Raw genomic sequence first — 16,242 nt, 5'->3', positions numbered from 1 at the left:
TATGCTAGGAAATTTGTGACATTTATGTTTTTTTCCCCCAAAGTCATTTTATTTTTAATTTATTACTTATTTTTATTAAATGTCTAGCCAGGCTGTGGTGGCGCACACCTTTAATCCCAGCACTCGGGAGGCAGAGACAAGTGGATCTCTATGAGTTCGAGGCCAGCTCTCTCCAGAGCGAGATCCAGGACAGGCACCAAAACTGCACAGAGAAACCCTGTCTTGAAAAACCAAAAAAAAAAAAAAAAAAAAAGAAAGAAAGAAAGAAAGAAAAATAAAATAAAAGAAAAAAGTCTGTGGATGTGGATAGATGTGAATGTGATGTGGGTGGATGTGGATGTGGATGGATGTGGATGTTGTGGATGTGGATGTTGTGGATGTTGATGTGGATGTGGGTGGATGTGGATGGATGTGGATATGGATGGATGTGGATGTGGATATGCCACATGAGTGCAAATGCCTCTGAAAGCCAGAAGAGGGCATCAGATCCCCCAGAGCTGAAGTTGCAGGCCTTTGTGAACCACCTGATGTGGGTGCTGGGAACCAGGCTGGAGTCCTCTATGAGAGCAGCAAGTGCTCTTAATCACTGAGCCATCTCTCCATCCCTCATTAGTTTGTTTTTTTGAGGCTGGGTCTCATGTAGCCAAAGCTGGCCTTGAACTCCTCATCTTCCTTCTCCCACCTCCACAGTGCTGGGGTTGATAGGCATGCAGCATTACCAGGCAGTCTTCCCCTCAGGTATCCTAAAAGCTGCTTTGATGTCCCATGTATGAACTAGGATTGAACGGGAAAGTCGGGGCGCTGCTTCTCACAGCTGTTTTTGATTATATCATGTCCGGGCCTATCCTCTTGATCTTTCTTTGTCTTCGCAGCCTGAAGAATCCTATTTTTCCATCTCTTACAGTAGCCCTGAGAAGGCCTTTTCTGCCGTTCTCTGGTGTCCTGTCTCCTTTGAGTCTCTGGAGATTCAGAATGGAACTGTACACAGTACTCCAGATTCGGCTGCCTCGTGGTTCTCTGCAAGGGGATAATTCGTTTTGTTTTGTTTCCAAAAAGCCTTCACAAAGGTCCTCGGCCCACTGCTATTGGATTTTTTAGCTGTAGCAGCATATTAAGCCGATGTCTTCTGGGAGCAGAAGAGAATTTCTCCCTTCGCTGTCCTGTCTTATTCTGGCTCATAACACCTTGTCCACAGCTATCATTTAATGAGCAGTGTTAGGGTCACTTTCCCCTCAAATGGAAAGCTGTAATAGAAGCTCACCTATCTGCCTTTTGCTTGTTTATTTTTTTTTCAGTCAGCTCACATTGTTCCTTATGACCTAGAATGATTTGGGGGTAACTGTGAAACTGAACATTTGATAGGTACATGCTTCCTCATACAATTTTTGTTGTTGTTTCTTTCTTTTCTGTTTTTCGAGACAGGGTTTCTCTGTGCAGCCCTGACTGTCCTGGAACTCACTCTGTAGACCAGGCTGGCCTCGAACTCAGAGATCCGCCTGCCTCTGACTCCCGAGTGCTGGGATTAAAGGTGTGCGCCACCACCGCCCGGCTTCCTTGTACAATTTCTAGCAGAGCTCAGTCCTGCCATCCCACACTTAGGCGTTTTTCCACTCAGAGAAATGCCTGTGTTTTCTTACCCTGACGCACTTCCCTCTCTGTGAGTACGCTCCTGCCCTTTCCCCATGCCCACACTCCATACAATGCAGAATAACCTCGGATGTACAACCTTGGGGGGGAGCGGCATTTTAACATCTCAGGTCCTGGCCACTGGCTTCCCTCATGCTGCAGTAATTGTGTCCCAGTTTGGAAGAACTCTGAGAGGCTAGTCAGGCAGGCACGATCTTCTGTTGCTGAAAACATGTTGCTCTTTTTTTTTTTTTTTAATTTATTTATTTTTGGTTTTTCGAGACAGGGTTTCTCTGTGTGGCTTTGCGCCTTTCCTGGAACTCACTTTGGAGACCAGGCTGGCCTCGAACTCACAGAGATCCGCCTGCCTCTGCCTCCCGAGTGCTGGGATTAAAGGCGTGTGCCACCACCGTCTGGCCATGTTGCTCTTCTCATAGCTGGTCCTGTTTCCTAAAGTCCTCAACACGGGGACACATAAGTCACTGGGGGGGACCTAGGAAAATGCAGATTCGTGTGTGTGTGTGTGTGTGTGTGTGTGTGTGTCCCTGCTCATGCACGCGCATGCTGACACAAGATGCGCAAGCTTGTGTGAGCCTGTGGAAGCCAGACATTGACACAGGCGTCTTCCTCTATCGCTTCCCAGACAAGGTCTCTTAGTGAGCCTGGAGCTCAGTGAACCTAGATTGGCTGGGCCGCAAGTCCCAGGGACCTTCCTGTCTCCCTCACCCCTCTCATCTCTGTCGATCTATACTCATCTATACTCGGGTTACTTGTGCTTACACAGCATGCCACACCCCCGGGCCCCGAAAAGGCAGACTCTGATTTCACGGAGTCTGGGTGGCTTGTTAGTTGCCCAGGTGATTCCAGTAGGCAGCAAAATTCGAGAAGTATTGTCTTTTTGTTGAGTGGCAAAGAGTAAAGGATGCTAGAATTACGTAAAATGCTGAGGGACATCGAAAGACGCGGGGCTGGAACGGGCAATGTGCCAGGTATGGAGACTGGACCAAATGCCAGGCCCAGGTGTTGAGAGTGCGCAGATACCTGTGATCGTCAGCAGTAGGGGGCTTTATGTCATACCTGTCCCATCACCACTTTGCTGGGTTCCCCAGATGCTGTGACCCCATGACAAGGAACACGAGTTGATGGATGGAAGAAGAGGTTTAGATAGAGCTCTGCCCCCCCCCCAAAAAAAAGGCTGGGGACCCTCCCCCTTGGGATGAGCCCAAGGATTCTGTTCCAATCCTCAAACACTTCAAGGGGAATGCTTTATGTCGAATACTGTGCTGAACCCCGGGGACCCTGACATACGAAGGAAGCATTAGTCCCGCCATGATGGAGCTAATGGGATAAGATGGAATGTTTCTGCTATGGGGGAACTACAGGAATGTGCCCTGGTTATGGCGGAGGTCTGAACAGGCAGCTTCAGTGAAACTTTCCTAAGCTGTTCCTGCTGGGTCTTGCAAAGTAAGTAGCGGTTTCCTGGGTAGCTGTGGAGAGGAGAGAAGAGAACATTAGACTTCCTCCTGTGGGAAGTAGAGGCCCACTGGATAATCTGAGCAGAGGAGAAGTTGTTTAGACTTGCGGATTCTGAGGATGGATGGAAGAGGAAACCGAGGCTGTAGGAGCCTATGGGTGGTGCAGGCAAGTCTGAAAGATTTCAGTGGGGTCAATCAGTATCAGTAAGGACAAAAAGGAGACGGTGATGCAAATTGTGATAAGCAACATTTAACGACTGGCCATTTATAGGGGTGAGGTGCCAGGCGCGCTGAAGCAAGCTGCCAAGGGCACCAAATTTCAGGCTTATCCTAGTTATAACCTTGAGCTGAGAGGAGTCAGGATGAGTTAAGTCTGTGACACAGTGTGACGGGTTAGATGGCAAGACAGTTATCCAGGGGTGCAGAGGGCTATGGTGTGGCATCAGGATAGCCAGCCCCTCCCTAACCTCTTGCTCTCTCTCCTTTCTTTGTGGGTGCATGGGGCTTATGTGAGGTTCCTGCCTCTCCGACTGGCCTGGCTTTGCTCTGTGTCCACCGCCATATTGCACAAGTCACCCTCTGACCTCCCCGCAGCGTCCTTTAACCCCTGTCCTGCTGTTCCCAATGATGTGACGCTCACAGGCAGCCGCCCACTCCCCCGGCCTGGCAGCACCCCCCCACCCCAGCTCTGAGAGTCCTCAGACATGTCAGGTGGTTCCACGGGGAAAAATTCCAGTGGGGAGACAGCCAGTCTTTTCCAGCGGCTCAAGGTGATGTCAGCCTGCCAGGAGGCCGGCGATGAGATCAGAGGACAGTTGTCCGGCCTGGGGAAAGTGCCCTCTTACGGGCAACAATGACAATGCATTTTATGGAGTCACGCATTTGTACAGATCCGTTATAGCGTCAGCATCTGGTTCCAGAAGCACCTGCTGGAGGCATTGATGGGGCGGGGGTTTTCACACAGCCTGGAGCGCTCAGAGAGGCTGTGGACGTGCTATGTGGATCTCTCCTCTGTTATTTTCTAACTGGGGGGTCAAGACTAGTTATTCTTGTCTTTTCATTTTGTTACATGGGGAGACTGGGCTGTCTTCAGGGAGGAAGATGCTCCCGTCTGTTGAGGGTTCTCTGCAGCCTCTGACATCGTGCTGCCTGGGTTTGTGAGCTGTCGGGAAATGAAGTGATGGTCTAAGACGGCAGATGTGAGGAGGGAGGGGAGTGGCTGGTGGGCCCCTTTGGCTTAGCGGGCAGAGCAGGAGTCTTTTAGGTTGTGTCTAAAGCCTCTGGAGCCTCATTTTGTCCCTTGTTGCTGGGGAACCTCTTCCTTGGGTTGTTCCAATTCCCTCGGCAGCCCAAGATTAGACCGAGGTTTCCTGCTGCCCAAGTGATGAGCTGTCTTCCTGAGTCAGGAACCACACGGGGCAAGGGCTGGGCTGCCCAGTGACTGCCTTTTCTTCTCCTGCTGCATGCCATCTGGGGCTTGGTTGCCAGGAATAGATTGCCACCCACCCTCCTCACAGGCATGGTGACCCAGCCGTTCCTTCGTATCCATAGCAAAGAGATCAGGTGCCTTATATTCCCAAAGGGGTTCCTTCTTTTTCCTCCTTAAGGATCCTGTCCACAATAGAAGCTTTGTGCTACCGCCCTAGAGCCTGGAGGGGGAATCTCAGTTCCCACTGGCAGCGACAAGGCTCCATCCGGACAGGCCTTACGTCCACTTCTAGAAGGATCGCAGGGAAGAGGGGGAAGGAGGAAGGAGGGGGAGAGAGTCAGAGACAGAGGAGATCTCTTAAGTTGTCAACAGGCATGGTGGCACATACCTGCAATCCCAGCACTCAGGTGGCAGAAACAGGAGGATTGCCACAAGTTCCAGGCTAGCCTGATCTACAGAATAAGTTCCAGCTAGCCAACACTACATAGTGAAATCCTTTCTCAAAAAACAAACAAACAAAAAAAAACCCCAACCAGACCAATAAAGCTGTGTGTGGTAGTCCACACTTATAACCCCAACACTGGTCGTCCTGGACTGCACAGAAGGTTTGAGGTTAGTCTGAACCACGTGTTACCCAACTGGGATGCTGTGGACCTTCGCCCATCCCATCTCTGAACCCTACTGTGTCCTCAGGCCATGGAAAGCAAGCTGCTCATTGGGGGGAGGAACATCATGGATCACACCAACGAGCAACAGAAGATGCTGGAACTGAAGCGGCAGGAGATTGCCGAGCAGGTGAGGCAGCTAGGTCTCAGGTTCCCTAAAACCTGAGGCATGGGGCTGTGAGGTCACGCGTGGGTAGACTGGACTTCGAACCCTGGAATTATAATGCCGAGAACCCAGGCTGAGTCACTTGGATTCCATGGATCTACCAGCTCAGGGTCTTCTCTCTGGGTGAGAGAAAGGGGTGGCTATCCATGCAGCTAGCCTCCGCAAGACCTCTGGCATTAACTCCTGAGCCTTGCATTGCCAACTGTATGGCTATTTCCTAAGTCATCAAGTTAGTTACCAGTCAGCCGTGACACTACAGGGAATGTCCCCAGAAAATGCCAGCTCTTAGGGTTGGGGTCTCCATGCACACAGGGTCACACCGGACATAGCTCTGTTCACAGGAGCTGAGAAGAGGGCCCCATGTTCCACTTAGAATTGTGAGGAACAGTGAACACGAGCCATGGGGTACCCCTGATATCCAGGACCACAGTAAAGCCAGGCCCTATGACAGGCAAAGCCAGCCAATCCCTATGCTCTTTTTTTTTTTTTTTTTTTTTTTTTTGGTTTTTTTTTTCGAGACAGGGTTTCTCTGTGTAGCTTTGCGCCTTTCCTGGGACTCACTTGGTAGCCCAGGCTGGCCTCGAACTCACAGAGATCCACCTGGCTCTGCCTCCCGAGTGCTGGGATTAAAGGCGTGCGCCACCACCGCCCGGCAATCCCTATGCTCTTTAGCTGCCGGCCCTCCAGTGTGCCTTGCTTTTCCGTGGTGACCCCCTTGCCGTGCGTTGCCCTAGAAACGCCGTGAACGGGAGATGCAGCAGGAGATGCTGCTCCGAGATGAGGAGACCATGGAGCTGCGTGGTACCTACTCATCCCTGCAGCAGGAGGTGGAGGTCAAAACCAAGAAGCTCAAGAAGGTAAGACGAGCGAGCGTCAGGGTAAACCAGGCTGCGTAAGAGTCACCAGCCCAGAGAAGGTGCCTCAAGGGCTCCTCCCCACTGCCCAACCCCTGCGCTATACTCCCTGGGCTGATGGGGTGGGAGACAGTCAGAAGGCAGGAGTCTGGTGTCAAGGTGTCACTTCCAGTCCACAGGGTGGTCATCCTCATGGGCAGGGTTGACTTTTCTACTTCGGATGTCACCAGTGAATCATAGCTTTGGTAGCTGGGTTATGAAATGTGATAAGGCTATGCTGACTCATGCCCAGAGAGGAAAACAAAATTCTCCCCACCGTGCCAAGGGACAAGGACCTGGACACCAGGATCCTGCAAAATTCATAGAAAGAGGCGACCTGAGATGGGGGTCTAGGGTAGGAAATTCCAGTGTGGAGTCAGGGAAGAGGCAGGAGAGCACCCGGGATTATTGTTGTGACCACCTTGGAGCTGGCCAGGCCGGGTCCAGTCACTCTAGCAGTTACAAGGACATCACTCAGTGGGTTAGGAGGGAAATAGGAAAGCCATTGCTGGCTCCCATTCCCTCACTTTTGGGAACTCCCAAATAGGTGAGCCACCTTCCGGACCCGCTCAGCCTCCAGTTCCAACCCTGATCTCCAGAATGAGACGTGGGTCCTGGCTCCACTCCCCCCACCCCACCCCCAGACAGGGTTTCTCTGTAGCCCTGCCTGTCCTGGAACTCGCTCTGTAAACCAGACTGGCCTAGAAGATTCGGAGATCCGCCTTCCTCTGCCTCCCGAGTGCTGGGATTAAAGATGTGTGCCAACACTGCCTGGCTCATCTCCACTCTTCTGTTTTTGAATACCCTGTGATACCAATATTGGGGCGGGGGGAGAAATGGGGAGCGCAGATAACAGCCTACGGTTTCTGTGGGTGGGAGGGACCAAACCACAGTGAGGACCTAGGCAGCCCTTGAAATAGCCCATCCGGGTTCATAGGGATGGATGGGCAGCCATTCTGAGTTCAGACCAGGATCCCCAGCCTCCTTCTGGGCTGAGCCTGCAGCCCGCGAAGGCCAGGCTGGGTGACTGGGGCCTGATTGATGGAGCAGCTTCTGAGCCACAGCTGTGCATGTCCAGCTCTATGCCAAGCTACAGGCGGTGAAGGCTGAGATCCAGGACCAACATGAGGAATACATCCGCGTGCGTCAGGACTTGGAGGAGGCGCAGAACGAGCAGACCCGGGAACTCAAGCTCAAGTAGGCCACCTCCTCTTCTGGTTCTGGGTCACCGTGCCTCCCCAAATTCCTCAGGGCCTCTCTGAGAGATTCTTCTGAAAGCCATATCTCGACTATCTACTCACTTGAGTGTCCTTTTTTCCCCCTTTGTTTGAGTTTCTGTTTGCTTTTGTTGTTGTTGTTGTTGTTGTTTTGGTTTTTTGAGATAGGATTTCTCTGTGTAGTTTTGGTGCCTTTCCTGGAGCTCACTTGGTAGCCCAGGCTGGCCTCGAACTCACAGAGACCCGCCTGCCTCTGCCTCCTGAGTGCTGGAATTAAAGGCGTGCGCCACCACTGCCCGGCATTGTTGTTTTATAAGACAGGGTCCTACTCTGTAGCTCAAGCTGTCCTGGAACTTTCAGCTATCCTCCTGCCTCAGCCTCCCAGTTGCTGGGTTACCAGGGGTAGGGCCACCCTGCCCCGCTTGTATGTCTTTGTGTGTGTGTGTGTGTGTGTGTGTGTGTGTGTGTGTGTGTATGTGTGTACACCTATGATTAGCATGTGGTGGCCAGGGGATGACATTGGGGGAATTTTTCTCTATCTCCCTTCCCCTTATTTTTTTGAGACTGGGTCTCTCACTGAACCTTGGGCTCAGGAGATAGGCCAGCTCTTAAGTTTGTCTCCCTTCCTTAGCCTACTTTGATGGCTCCACCTCCCTCCGCCAAAGTGCAGCCTGAGCGCTGGTCGAAAATAACCCTAAGGGCTCCCAGCCCACAACCTTTGCATTAGACAGAAACAGTTCCATTATTTCTGTAGCCTGGCATCCCCCCCCCCCATTGCCTTTGTAACCCCTCCCCCACTTCCCGTTTCTATCTCTCCGGCTCCCAGGTACCTCATCATTGAGAACTTCATCCCCCCTGAGGAGAAGAACAAGATCATGAACCGCCTTTTTCTGGACTGTGAGGAGGAACAGTGGAAGTTCCAGCCACTGGTGCCAGCTGGAGTGTGAGTCCCTCCGGCCGTTTGTCTGGACCTAGGGACTTGCGTGCCTCTCCTGGGGTTGTGGGTGGCAAGGCTCTTGAGGCCCTGTCTGCAGAAAAACAGATGTTTGGGCCTTGGAGAGTGGATAAAGGAGTTGTACCTGGAGGATGGATTTCCCGGGATCCAACCCTGTTTGGGGTCTCCATGAAGGAAGCGTTCCCCTGGTCTGGGATGCCAAGGGAGCCTGTAAGAGGAGGGGCGTGTGGGGGGAAGCACCTCTTGTTTCCAGTGTGATAGTTGGCTACTTCGCTGGCAGTGGTGGCTCAGGCCTGTAATCCCAGCACTCGGGAGGCAGGTGTGGGTCTCTGCGAGTTCGAGGCCAGAGCGAGATCCAGGACAGTCACCAAAACTACACAGAGAAACCCTGTCTCGGAAAAAAACAAAAACAAAAACAAACAAACAAAAAAAACACAAAAAAATATAGTTGGCTATTTCTGGTGGATACACATCTGTGCTTTTGTTGATTGCCAGAAATAGCAACAATTGTTAACGTTTGCCCACCGCTGCTATGTGTCTGGTCTGTGTAAGATGCAGGCAGAAGGTAAGTCAGACATAGTCTAAGTTTATGGTCGGGAGGGGAAGACTGAGACGTACCAGATCCGGGCACCTAAGAGGCCTGATCCAGTCTTTCCAGCTTCTCAGTTGGGTGATTCAGCACTTCCACCTGTTTCTACCGGGAAGCTGAGCCCTTGGGTGCAGCTGCGTCAGATAGCTAGGTGTGCAGCGCCCTCTGCTGGGAGCCGCGTAGAACGAGGTTGACTATTCAAACCCAACCGAGCGCCTCACCCAGCGGGACCAACCTGTACAGAGCGCTGGAGGGACAGTACTTCTCCGGATTCTTTACTCTCTGTATTCTAGAGATGCTACGACCATGCAGGGCAGGAGCCTTCCCGAGGCCGGGGTGGAAGCCAGTACGAGGTCCGTAGCGCCTCAGTGCATTACAAGCCTGTTTAATCTGTCTGCTTTCTGAAAGTGTGACCCCACGCGCCCAGATGTGATACCAGTTGAAAATGAAAGGCTTTTCAGTGGTGGCATTCTGCATTTTTTCTTTTTTTTTTTTTCTTTTTTTTTTTTAGCCTTGCGCCTTTCCTGGAGCTCATTTGGTAGCCCAGGCTGGCCTCGAACTCACAGCGATCCACCTGGCTCTGCCTCCCGAGTGCTGGGATTAAAGGCGTGCGCCACCACCGCCCGGCTGCGTTCTGCACTCTTAAACCACCTTTTGGACCAGGTGTGGTAGTGCACACCTTTAATCCCAGCACTGGGGAAGCAGAGGCAGGATCTCTGTGACATTGTGAGTTTGAGTCCAGCCTGGTCTACCTAGCAAGTTCCAGGCCAGCCCAGGGCTATACAGAGAGAGCCTATCTCAAAACGGAAAAACCAAAACAAAACATTGTCTTCCAGCAACCACAGTACAATGATCGCGTTTAGGAAGTTTCATACTGAGAGGATTCTATTATAGGTATATATTTTTTTTCCAGTGCCCTAATTATATAATTCATGGATGTTTCCTCCCTCCCTCCCTGAGATCAGATTTAATTGCCTGTTTAGTGTTCTTCTGGAACTGAGACAGAAAGGATACTCATTCTGTTTCGTGTTTTTTTGAGTCCTGCAATATAGCCAAGGCTGACCTGGAACTCACTGTGTAGCTCAGGATGGCTCTGAACTCCTGAGTTCAATCCTCCTGCCTCATGAGTGCTGGGGTTCCTTGTATGGGTGACACCGTGCCCTGTTTTGAGGGAGGGAACAAATGAGAACAGCATATGACACATACGTATGACAACGCCCTGATGACACCCGTTCCTTTGTATTTTGACTTAATTTTATTTAAAAACATACTTTTTTATCTTTTTCAATCCCAGCTAGTCACTTTGCTTCTTTTTAAATTTTTATTAACTTTTTTTTTATTACATTGAATTGTGTGTTGGGGGTGGGTGGGTAGGTGCACATGCCACAGCAGTCCTTTGGATGTCGGAGGATGACAGAAGTTGGTTCTTTCTACCGTGTGGGTCCCAGGGTCTGAACTCAGGTTGCCAGGCCAAGGCACAGGTGCCTCCACCTGCTGAGCCAGTTCACCAGTCCCAACTGTTTCTTTTCTTTCTTTCTTTTTTTTTTTTTTTTTTTTTTTTAATGTATTACTATTGTGTCTGGGTGAGTGTGTGCATGATTTGTGTGTGGCCACACATGTCTCCTAGCATACATCTGGGAGTGAGAGGGTAATTTTGTGGGGTTGGTTCTTTTTTTTTGCTTTGTTTTGTTTCATTTTGTTTTTTGAGACAGGGTTTCTCTGTGTAGCCCTGACTGTCCTGGAACTCAAAGTGTAGATCAGGCTGGCCTCGAACTCAGATCCACCTGCCTCTTGTCTCCCAAGTTCAAGGCCAGCCTGGTCTACAAAGCAAGTTCCAGGACAGCCTGGGCTGTTACACAGAGGAACCCTGTCTCAGGCATGCACCACCACTGCCTGGCTGTGGAGTTGGTTTTTTACATGGGCTCTAGAGATCTAACTTAGTCACAACAAGGCTTTCATGGCAAGTGCCTTTACCGCTACAGAGCCATCTCATTGGCCCCAGAAAAGCTACTTTAAATAATATTTAGGGGGTAGCAAAACAGCTCAGGGCATAAGGGTACCTGCAGCTAAGCCTGACAACCTGAGTTCAATCCCCAGGACCAGATGGTGGAGGGTGGGTGAGAACAGACTCCCACAAGTTGCCGTCCTGTCTACTGGGCAAGCTCTTTAGAAACTGAGCTGTTTCCCTAGAACTCCATTGAAAAGTTTAAATCCCCCGGTAGTAACACCGCCACCGAGGTGATAAGTCAGATCAGGCCGAATTGGTAAATCCAGATTTAATCTGAGCAGAACATTCCTGGGTGGCCCCAGAGGAAGAGGAGAAGCCATGAAGGGGAACCATGAGGGGAAGTCTTGGCACTTTAAATACCCTCTGGGGGTGGAGCTGCTGTGTGGTGGGCTTTCTCAGGGATGGGGTTTGGAGAGATCCCCAACATCCATTACCCTTCTTAAGCAAAGTCCCAGAAGGACAGAGTTCTCTTTGGTATTGGACAGCCTGAATGCTGATCATTCCTCCAAAACTCCTGGCTCTTTGGTTTGCCTTTATGTACTGTTCTTTCTTGTGGCTGTTTTTTCTTTTCTTTTTTTGAGATTGGATTTTATGTAGCCAGGCTGTACCTCCCTAAGCAATACTTCCAGCCCCCCCCCCCTTTTTCCTTTTTCTGTAGTTTAGGCTGACCTTGAACTCCTGATCGTCCTGCATCCATCTCCCAACTCTGGGATTATAGGCGTGGGGCCACCATACTCAGATGATTTTGTTTTTGAGACAGGGTCTCACTGTGTAGCCCAGGCTAGCCTTCATCCTCCTGTCTCAGCCTTCCCAGTGCTGAGGTTGCAGGCTTGTGCAACCACATCCAATTGAGATAACTTTTAAAACTTATTTTCTTTCTTCCCCTTATTTTATTTTGTATTTTATGAGTGTCTCGCCTGCCTGTATGTGTCTGTGCGTCGTGTACTTTCTTGGTGCCCACAAAGGCCAGAAGAGCATAGATGAGCTCCTGTGAGCCACTGTCCGTGGTGCTGGGACTCAAAGCCGGGTCCTCTGGAGAACCACAGCCAGGGTTCTTAACCACTGAGCTGTCTTTACAGACCCCTTTCCTTGTTCTCTCTCTCTCTTTTTTTTTTCTTTTTAATTTTGAAAGCAGTTGGTGGTTAGAATAGAGAAAAAAAAAATCATCATCAAAGTCCCAGTTGTGATTGTGAGTCCACAGAGAACCCCAAAGGGATGGGCTGATGGCGGGGGATGGGGGGTTGGAGGGTGAGGGGGGGAGCTACCTCCCATGTGCCAGACTATGATCTGCTCCATGAGCCCTGCTTTCACATGGGGGTGGGGTGGGGCTGGGGGCAGGGAAGGCCTTGAACGAGGTGTTCCTCACACGGGGATGCTCTGGAATCTTGGCTGTGGAAGGACCCCCCCCCCCCTTTCCTTCCCAGTCAGCTCCCGAAACTCACAACACGTGACTCAAGCTGGGCTGAGAACACAAAAGCCTCGTCTCTCCGGGAGTGCATGCAAAACATCAGGGCATTCATTGTTCTACTGCTTTGCTGTGCTGGGGCCTGTGGTGTCTGGGATGAGAACACTGATGACTACCCGGAGTGGAAAGACATTGTTTGAAAGGAATTACCTAAGGTCGTGCTGTCCCTTCGGGATGCTTTTGTTAGAAGCAGCCCCCCTCCTTCGACGGCGCTGGCCTGGAGAGTCACCCCCCACCCAAGCCCCTCCAAAGCAAGGAATCTTTGCTACCTTGGGACAATATTTAGACATGTCAGCTTATTTGGGAAGTCTGTCCTCTTCTCCCTTTTCTCTTTTCTGTCTCCTTCACTGCCGTAGTTTTGGTTAAATTTGCCTTGAAAGCAAAATTTTGCATATTATGGCAGCTTATCAGCACACATTTTTAAGTTCTCATAAGCTTTCTTTTTAGGGCTGGAGGTATAACTCAGTAGAGCATTTACCTAGCATGTCTGGGGGCCTGGGTTCAATTCTACTACAAAAATAAAAAACCATAAGCTTTCGTTATACTTACAGAGTATATATAATTTATTAAGGGTTTATATAACTTATAAAGGGTTATATGTTTGGCAATGGCCCACAGCTCCTAGCTTATTGTCCGAAGTTATATTGTGACCTAAGGACTTGGCCTCTGCAATCCCAGGCATGATAGATTTTTTTTGCAAAATCATGACAATACGGCTGAAGGACACTGGACTTGGATTGAAAACATCCTGAATTTGGGGTCTGGTGAGGTGGCTCAGCAGGCGAAGGTACTTGCTGCTAAGTCCTCGGACGTGAGTTCAGTCCCTGGAGCCCACACGGTAGAAAGCAAAGCAGCTCCCACAAGTTGTCCTCTGACCTCAGCATGAATGCCATGGCTCATGGGCACTGTGTGTGCACACACACGCTCGCACACTCACATCAATAAAACGAAAAAATTAATTCTGAATTTTGGTCCCTACCTTGCCACAGGAGAAAGTGGTTTGGTTTGATATATCTATATCTATATCTATATCTATATCTATATCTATATCTATATCTATATCTATATCTATATCTATCTAATATATATATATATATATATATATATAGAGAGAGAGAGAGAGAGAGAGAGATTGGTTTGATATATATTGGTTTTTCGAGACAGGGTTTCTCTGTGTAGCTTTGGAGCCTGTCCTGGAACTCACTCTATAGACCAGGCTAGCCTCAAACTCACAGAGATCCGCCTGCCTCTGCCTCTCGAGTGCTGGGATTAAAGGCGTGTGCCACCACCACCCGGCTTGTTTATATTTTTTTATGATTTACTTATTTATTATGCATACAGTGCTCTGTCTGCATGTACACCTGCAGGCCAGAAGAGGGCACCAGACCTCATTATAGATGGTTGTGAGCCACCATGTGGTTGCTGGGAATTGAACTCAGGACCTCTGGAAGAGCAGTCAGTGCTCTTAACCTCTGAGCCACCTCTCCAGCCCCTGATTTGGTTTTAAAGACCAGTCTTTCTGTATTTCTCAGGCTGGCCCCAAACTCCTGTTGTCAAAGAATTCTCCTCCCTTAGCTCCTCAAGTGGCTAGTACTTCAGGCACATGCTACCATGTTCAACTTTGAGACATTTTTGTCATTTAATTTATTTGTGTATTTATTTATTCATTTATTTCTAAGTTAGCCTCGCACTCTATAGCCCTGGCTGGCCCTGAATACAGCATGTAGTTCAAGGTCATTCTTGATCCTTCTGCCTCCCAAGTACCACCCCTGACCAGGGAATGCTACATAACAAGACCCTGTATCACAGACACAAAAGAGGCTGAGTGTGGTGGCCCGTGCCTGTAATCCTAGAACTTGGGAGGTAGAGGCAGGAAGATGAAGAACTGTGAAGGCCAGCCATGGTGACACAGGACTGTTTCCGAGCGGGGGAGGTAAGGATATAGCTCAGTAGGTAGACTACTGCCTATCATGAATGAAGCCCTGGGATTACAGGCATGCACCACCACCACCCAGCCTGAGTTTGTTTATTTATTTGTTTGTTTGTTTATTTATTTATTTGTTTGTTTGTTTAACATGTATGAATGTTTTTCTTCCATGTATATATGTGTACTGTGTTCATACTTGGTGTCCTCAGAGGCCAGAAGAGGGTATTCTGATCCTCTGGAACTGGAATTAGACAGCTATGAATTGCCATGTGGGTGTGCTAAGAACCAAATCTGGGTCCCCTGGAAGAGTGTAAGTGCCCCGAACAGTGGGGCCATCTCACTAGCCCTACCTTTTTTGTTATTGTTGTTGTTTTATTTTTTCCTGAAACAGTCTTACTGTGTAGCCCTGGCTAGCCTGGGAAATGTAGACCAGGCTGGCTTCGAACTCACAGAGCTCTGCCTGCTTCTGCCTCTTCCAGTGCCGGGATTAAAAGCGTGCACCATCACACCCAGCTACCTTATTTTTCAATCTCTATTACTTTATGTGTATATTCGTGTTTTGCCTACATGTACGCCTGTGTACCGGATGTGTGCAATGGCCAGAAGAGAATATCCGGTCCCCTGGAACAGGAGTTACAGATGGCTGTGAGCCACCATGTAGGTGCTGGGAACCGAACTGGAGACCTCTGATAGAGCAGCCAGCGTTCTTAACCCGAGCCAGCTCTTACCTTATTTTTTGAGACAGGGTCTATTTCCAAACCTGGAGTTCACCAATTAAACCAGACTGACTGGTGAGCAGTCTGCAGAGATCTTTCCATCTCGGCCACTCCAAATCTGGAACCACGGGCTTTTATCACCCCGTGCAGCTTTTGACGCAGGTACTGTCTCAAAGCAAAGGACAAATGCTGCCGGTCTCCATTCCTCCATTTCTGTGCGTTTGCTGTACTAGGTATTGAACCTAAGGCCTTGAAAGTGGCAGGCAAGTATTCTCCCACTGGGCTACTTCCACAGCTCTGGTCTCACTTTCTTTTTGGTTGTTTTAGACAAGATCTCATGTAGCCCAGGCTGATCTTGAACTCTTGATTTCCCTGCTGGGACCACAAGCATGCACCACCACATCTGGCCTAGTTTAACCGTTTTATGGATGTGTTTCGTGTGCCGAGGAACACCGCACATGTGTGCACACGCCTTCGAAGATAAGAGGACAACCTCAGGTGTCATTATTAAGCACCATCCGCCTTTTGCTTGAGACAGAGTCCCTCACTGGCCTAGAGCTCACCGATTAGGCTGGACTAACTGGACAGGCTCTTCCGGTTTCTGAGTCCCTAGAACTGAGATTATAAATGTATGTGACCATGCTTAGCATTTTTGTTTTTACATGGTGTCTTAGTTGAAGTGTTTACCTAATTATTCTTTATCAATAAAAACTCAGGAGTCAGATATTGGGGTAAGAACCTGAATGATCAAAGAACTAGTGGAGAAGTGACCAGTGACCCCCTTCTCTCTGTGTCTCTGTCTCTGTCTCTGTCTCTCTCTGGTTCCTCGGTCCAAAAAGGCCCAGACCCTCTCTAAGCCCCCCCACCAGACTACTTCCTATGACTCTCTGTCCTTACTCTTCCAAAACCTCTTTGGTTAATGTTGGTCAGCTGGTAGCTAGCTCCACCCTCTGATTCAAAACAAACTTTATTGACAGTCTCGGGAGGATCAGAATGCCATCAAAATATCACACAACACTTAGTGTCCTGTTGCTGTGAAGAGACACCAGGACCATGGCGACTCTTGTAGAAGAAAGCACTTAATTGGACTGGCTTACAGTTCAGAGGTTTA

The 16,242-nt window shown here is 49.6% G+C and overlaps 1 protein-coding gene across 2 annotated transcripts in view; it reads left to right on the top strand.

Annotated features, from left to right (window-relative positions):
- Positions 1-16,242, top strand: part of Kif3c (kinesin family member 3C) — a 45,714-nt gene that overhangs the window by 26,701 nt on the left and 2,771 nt on the right. For both annotated transcript variants that reach the window (XR_013046977.1, XM_076558755.1), the window contains exons 2-5: positions 5,224-5,325; positions 6,096-6,218; positions 7,333-7,451; positions 8,298-8,414. Coding sequence is in view for 1 of the 2 variants with exons in the window: in XM_076558755.1 (XP_076414870.1) it covers positions 5,224-5,325; positions 6,096-6,218; positions 7,333-7,451; positions 8,298-8,414 (461 nt within the window). In the remaining variant the exon portion in view is untranslated. The remainder of the gene's footprint in view (positions 1-5,223; positions 5,326-6,095; positions 6,219-7,332; positions 7,452-8,297; positions 8,415-16,242) is intronic.

The sequence above is a fragment of the Peromyscus maniculatus genome, chromosome 22 (genome assembly GCF_049852395.1).
Source record: "Peromyscus maniculatus bairdii isolate BWxNUB_F1_BW_parent chromosome 22, HU_Pman_BW_mat_3.1, whole genome shotgun sequence".
Lineage (NCBI taxonomy): Eukaryota > Metazoa > Chordata > Mammalia > Rodentia > Cricetidae > Peromyscus > Peromyscus maniculatus.
The sequence above is the reverse complement of the archived record's forward strand: the minus strand, read 5'-3'. Positions and strand labels throughout refer to the sequence as shown.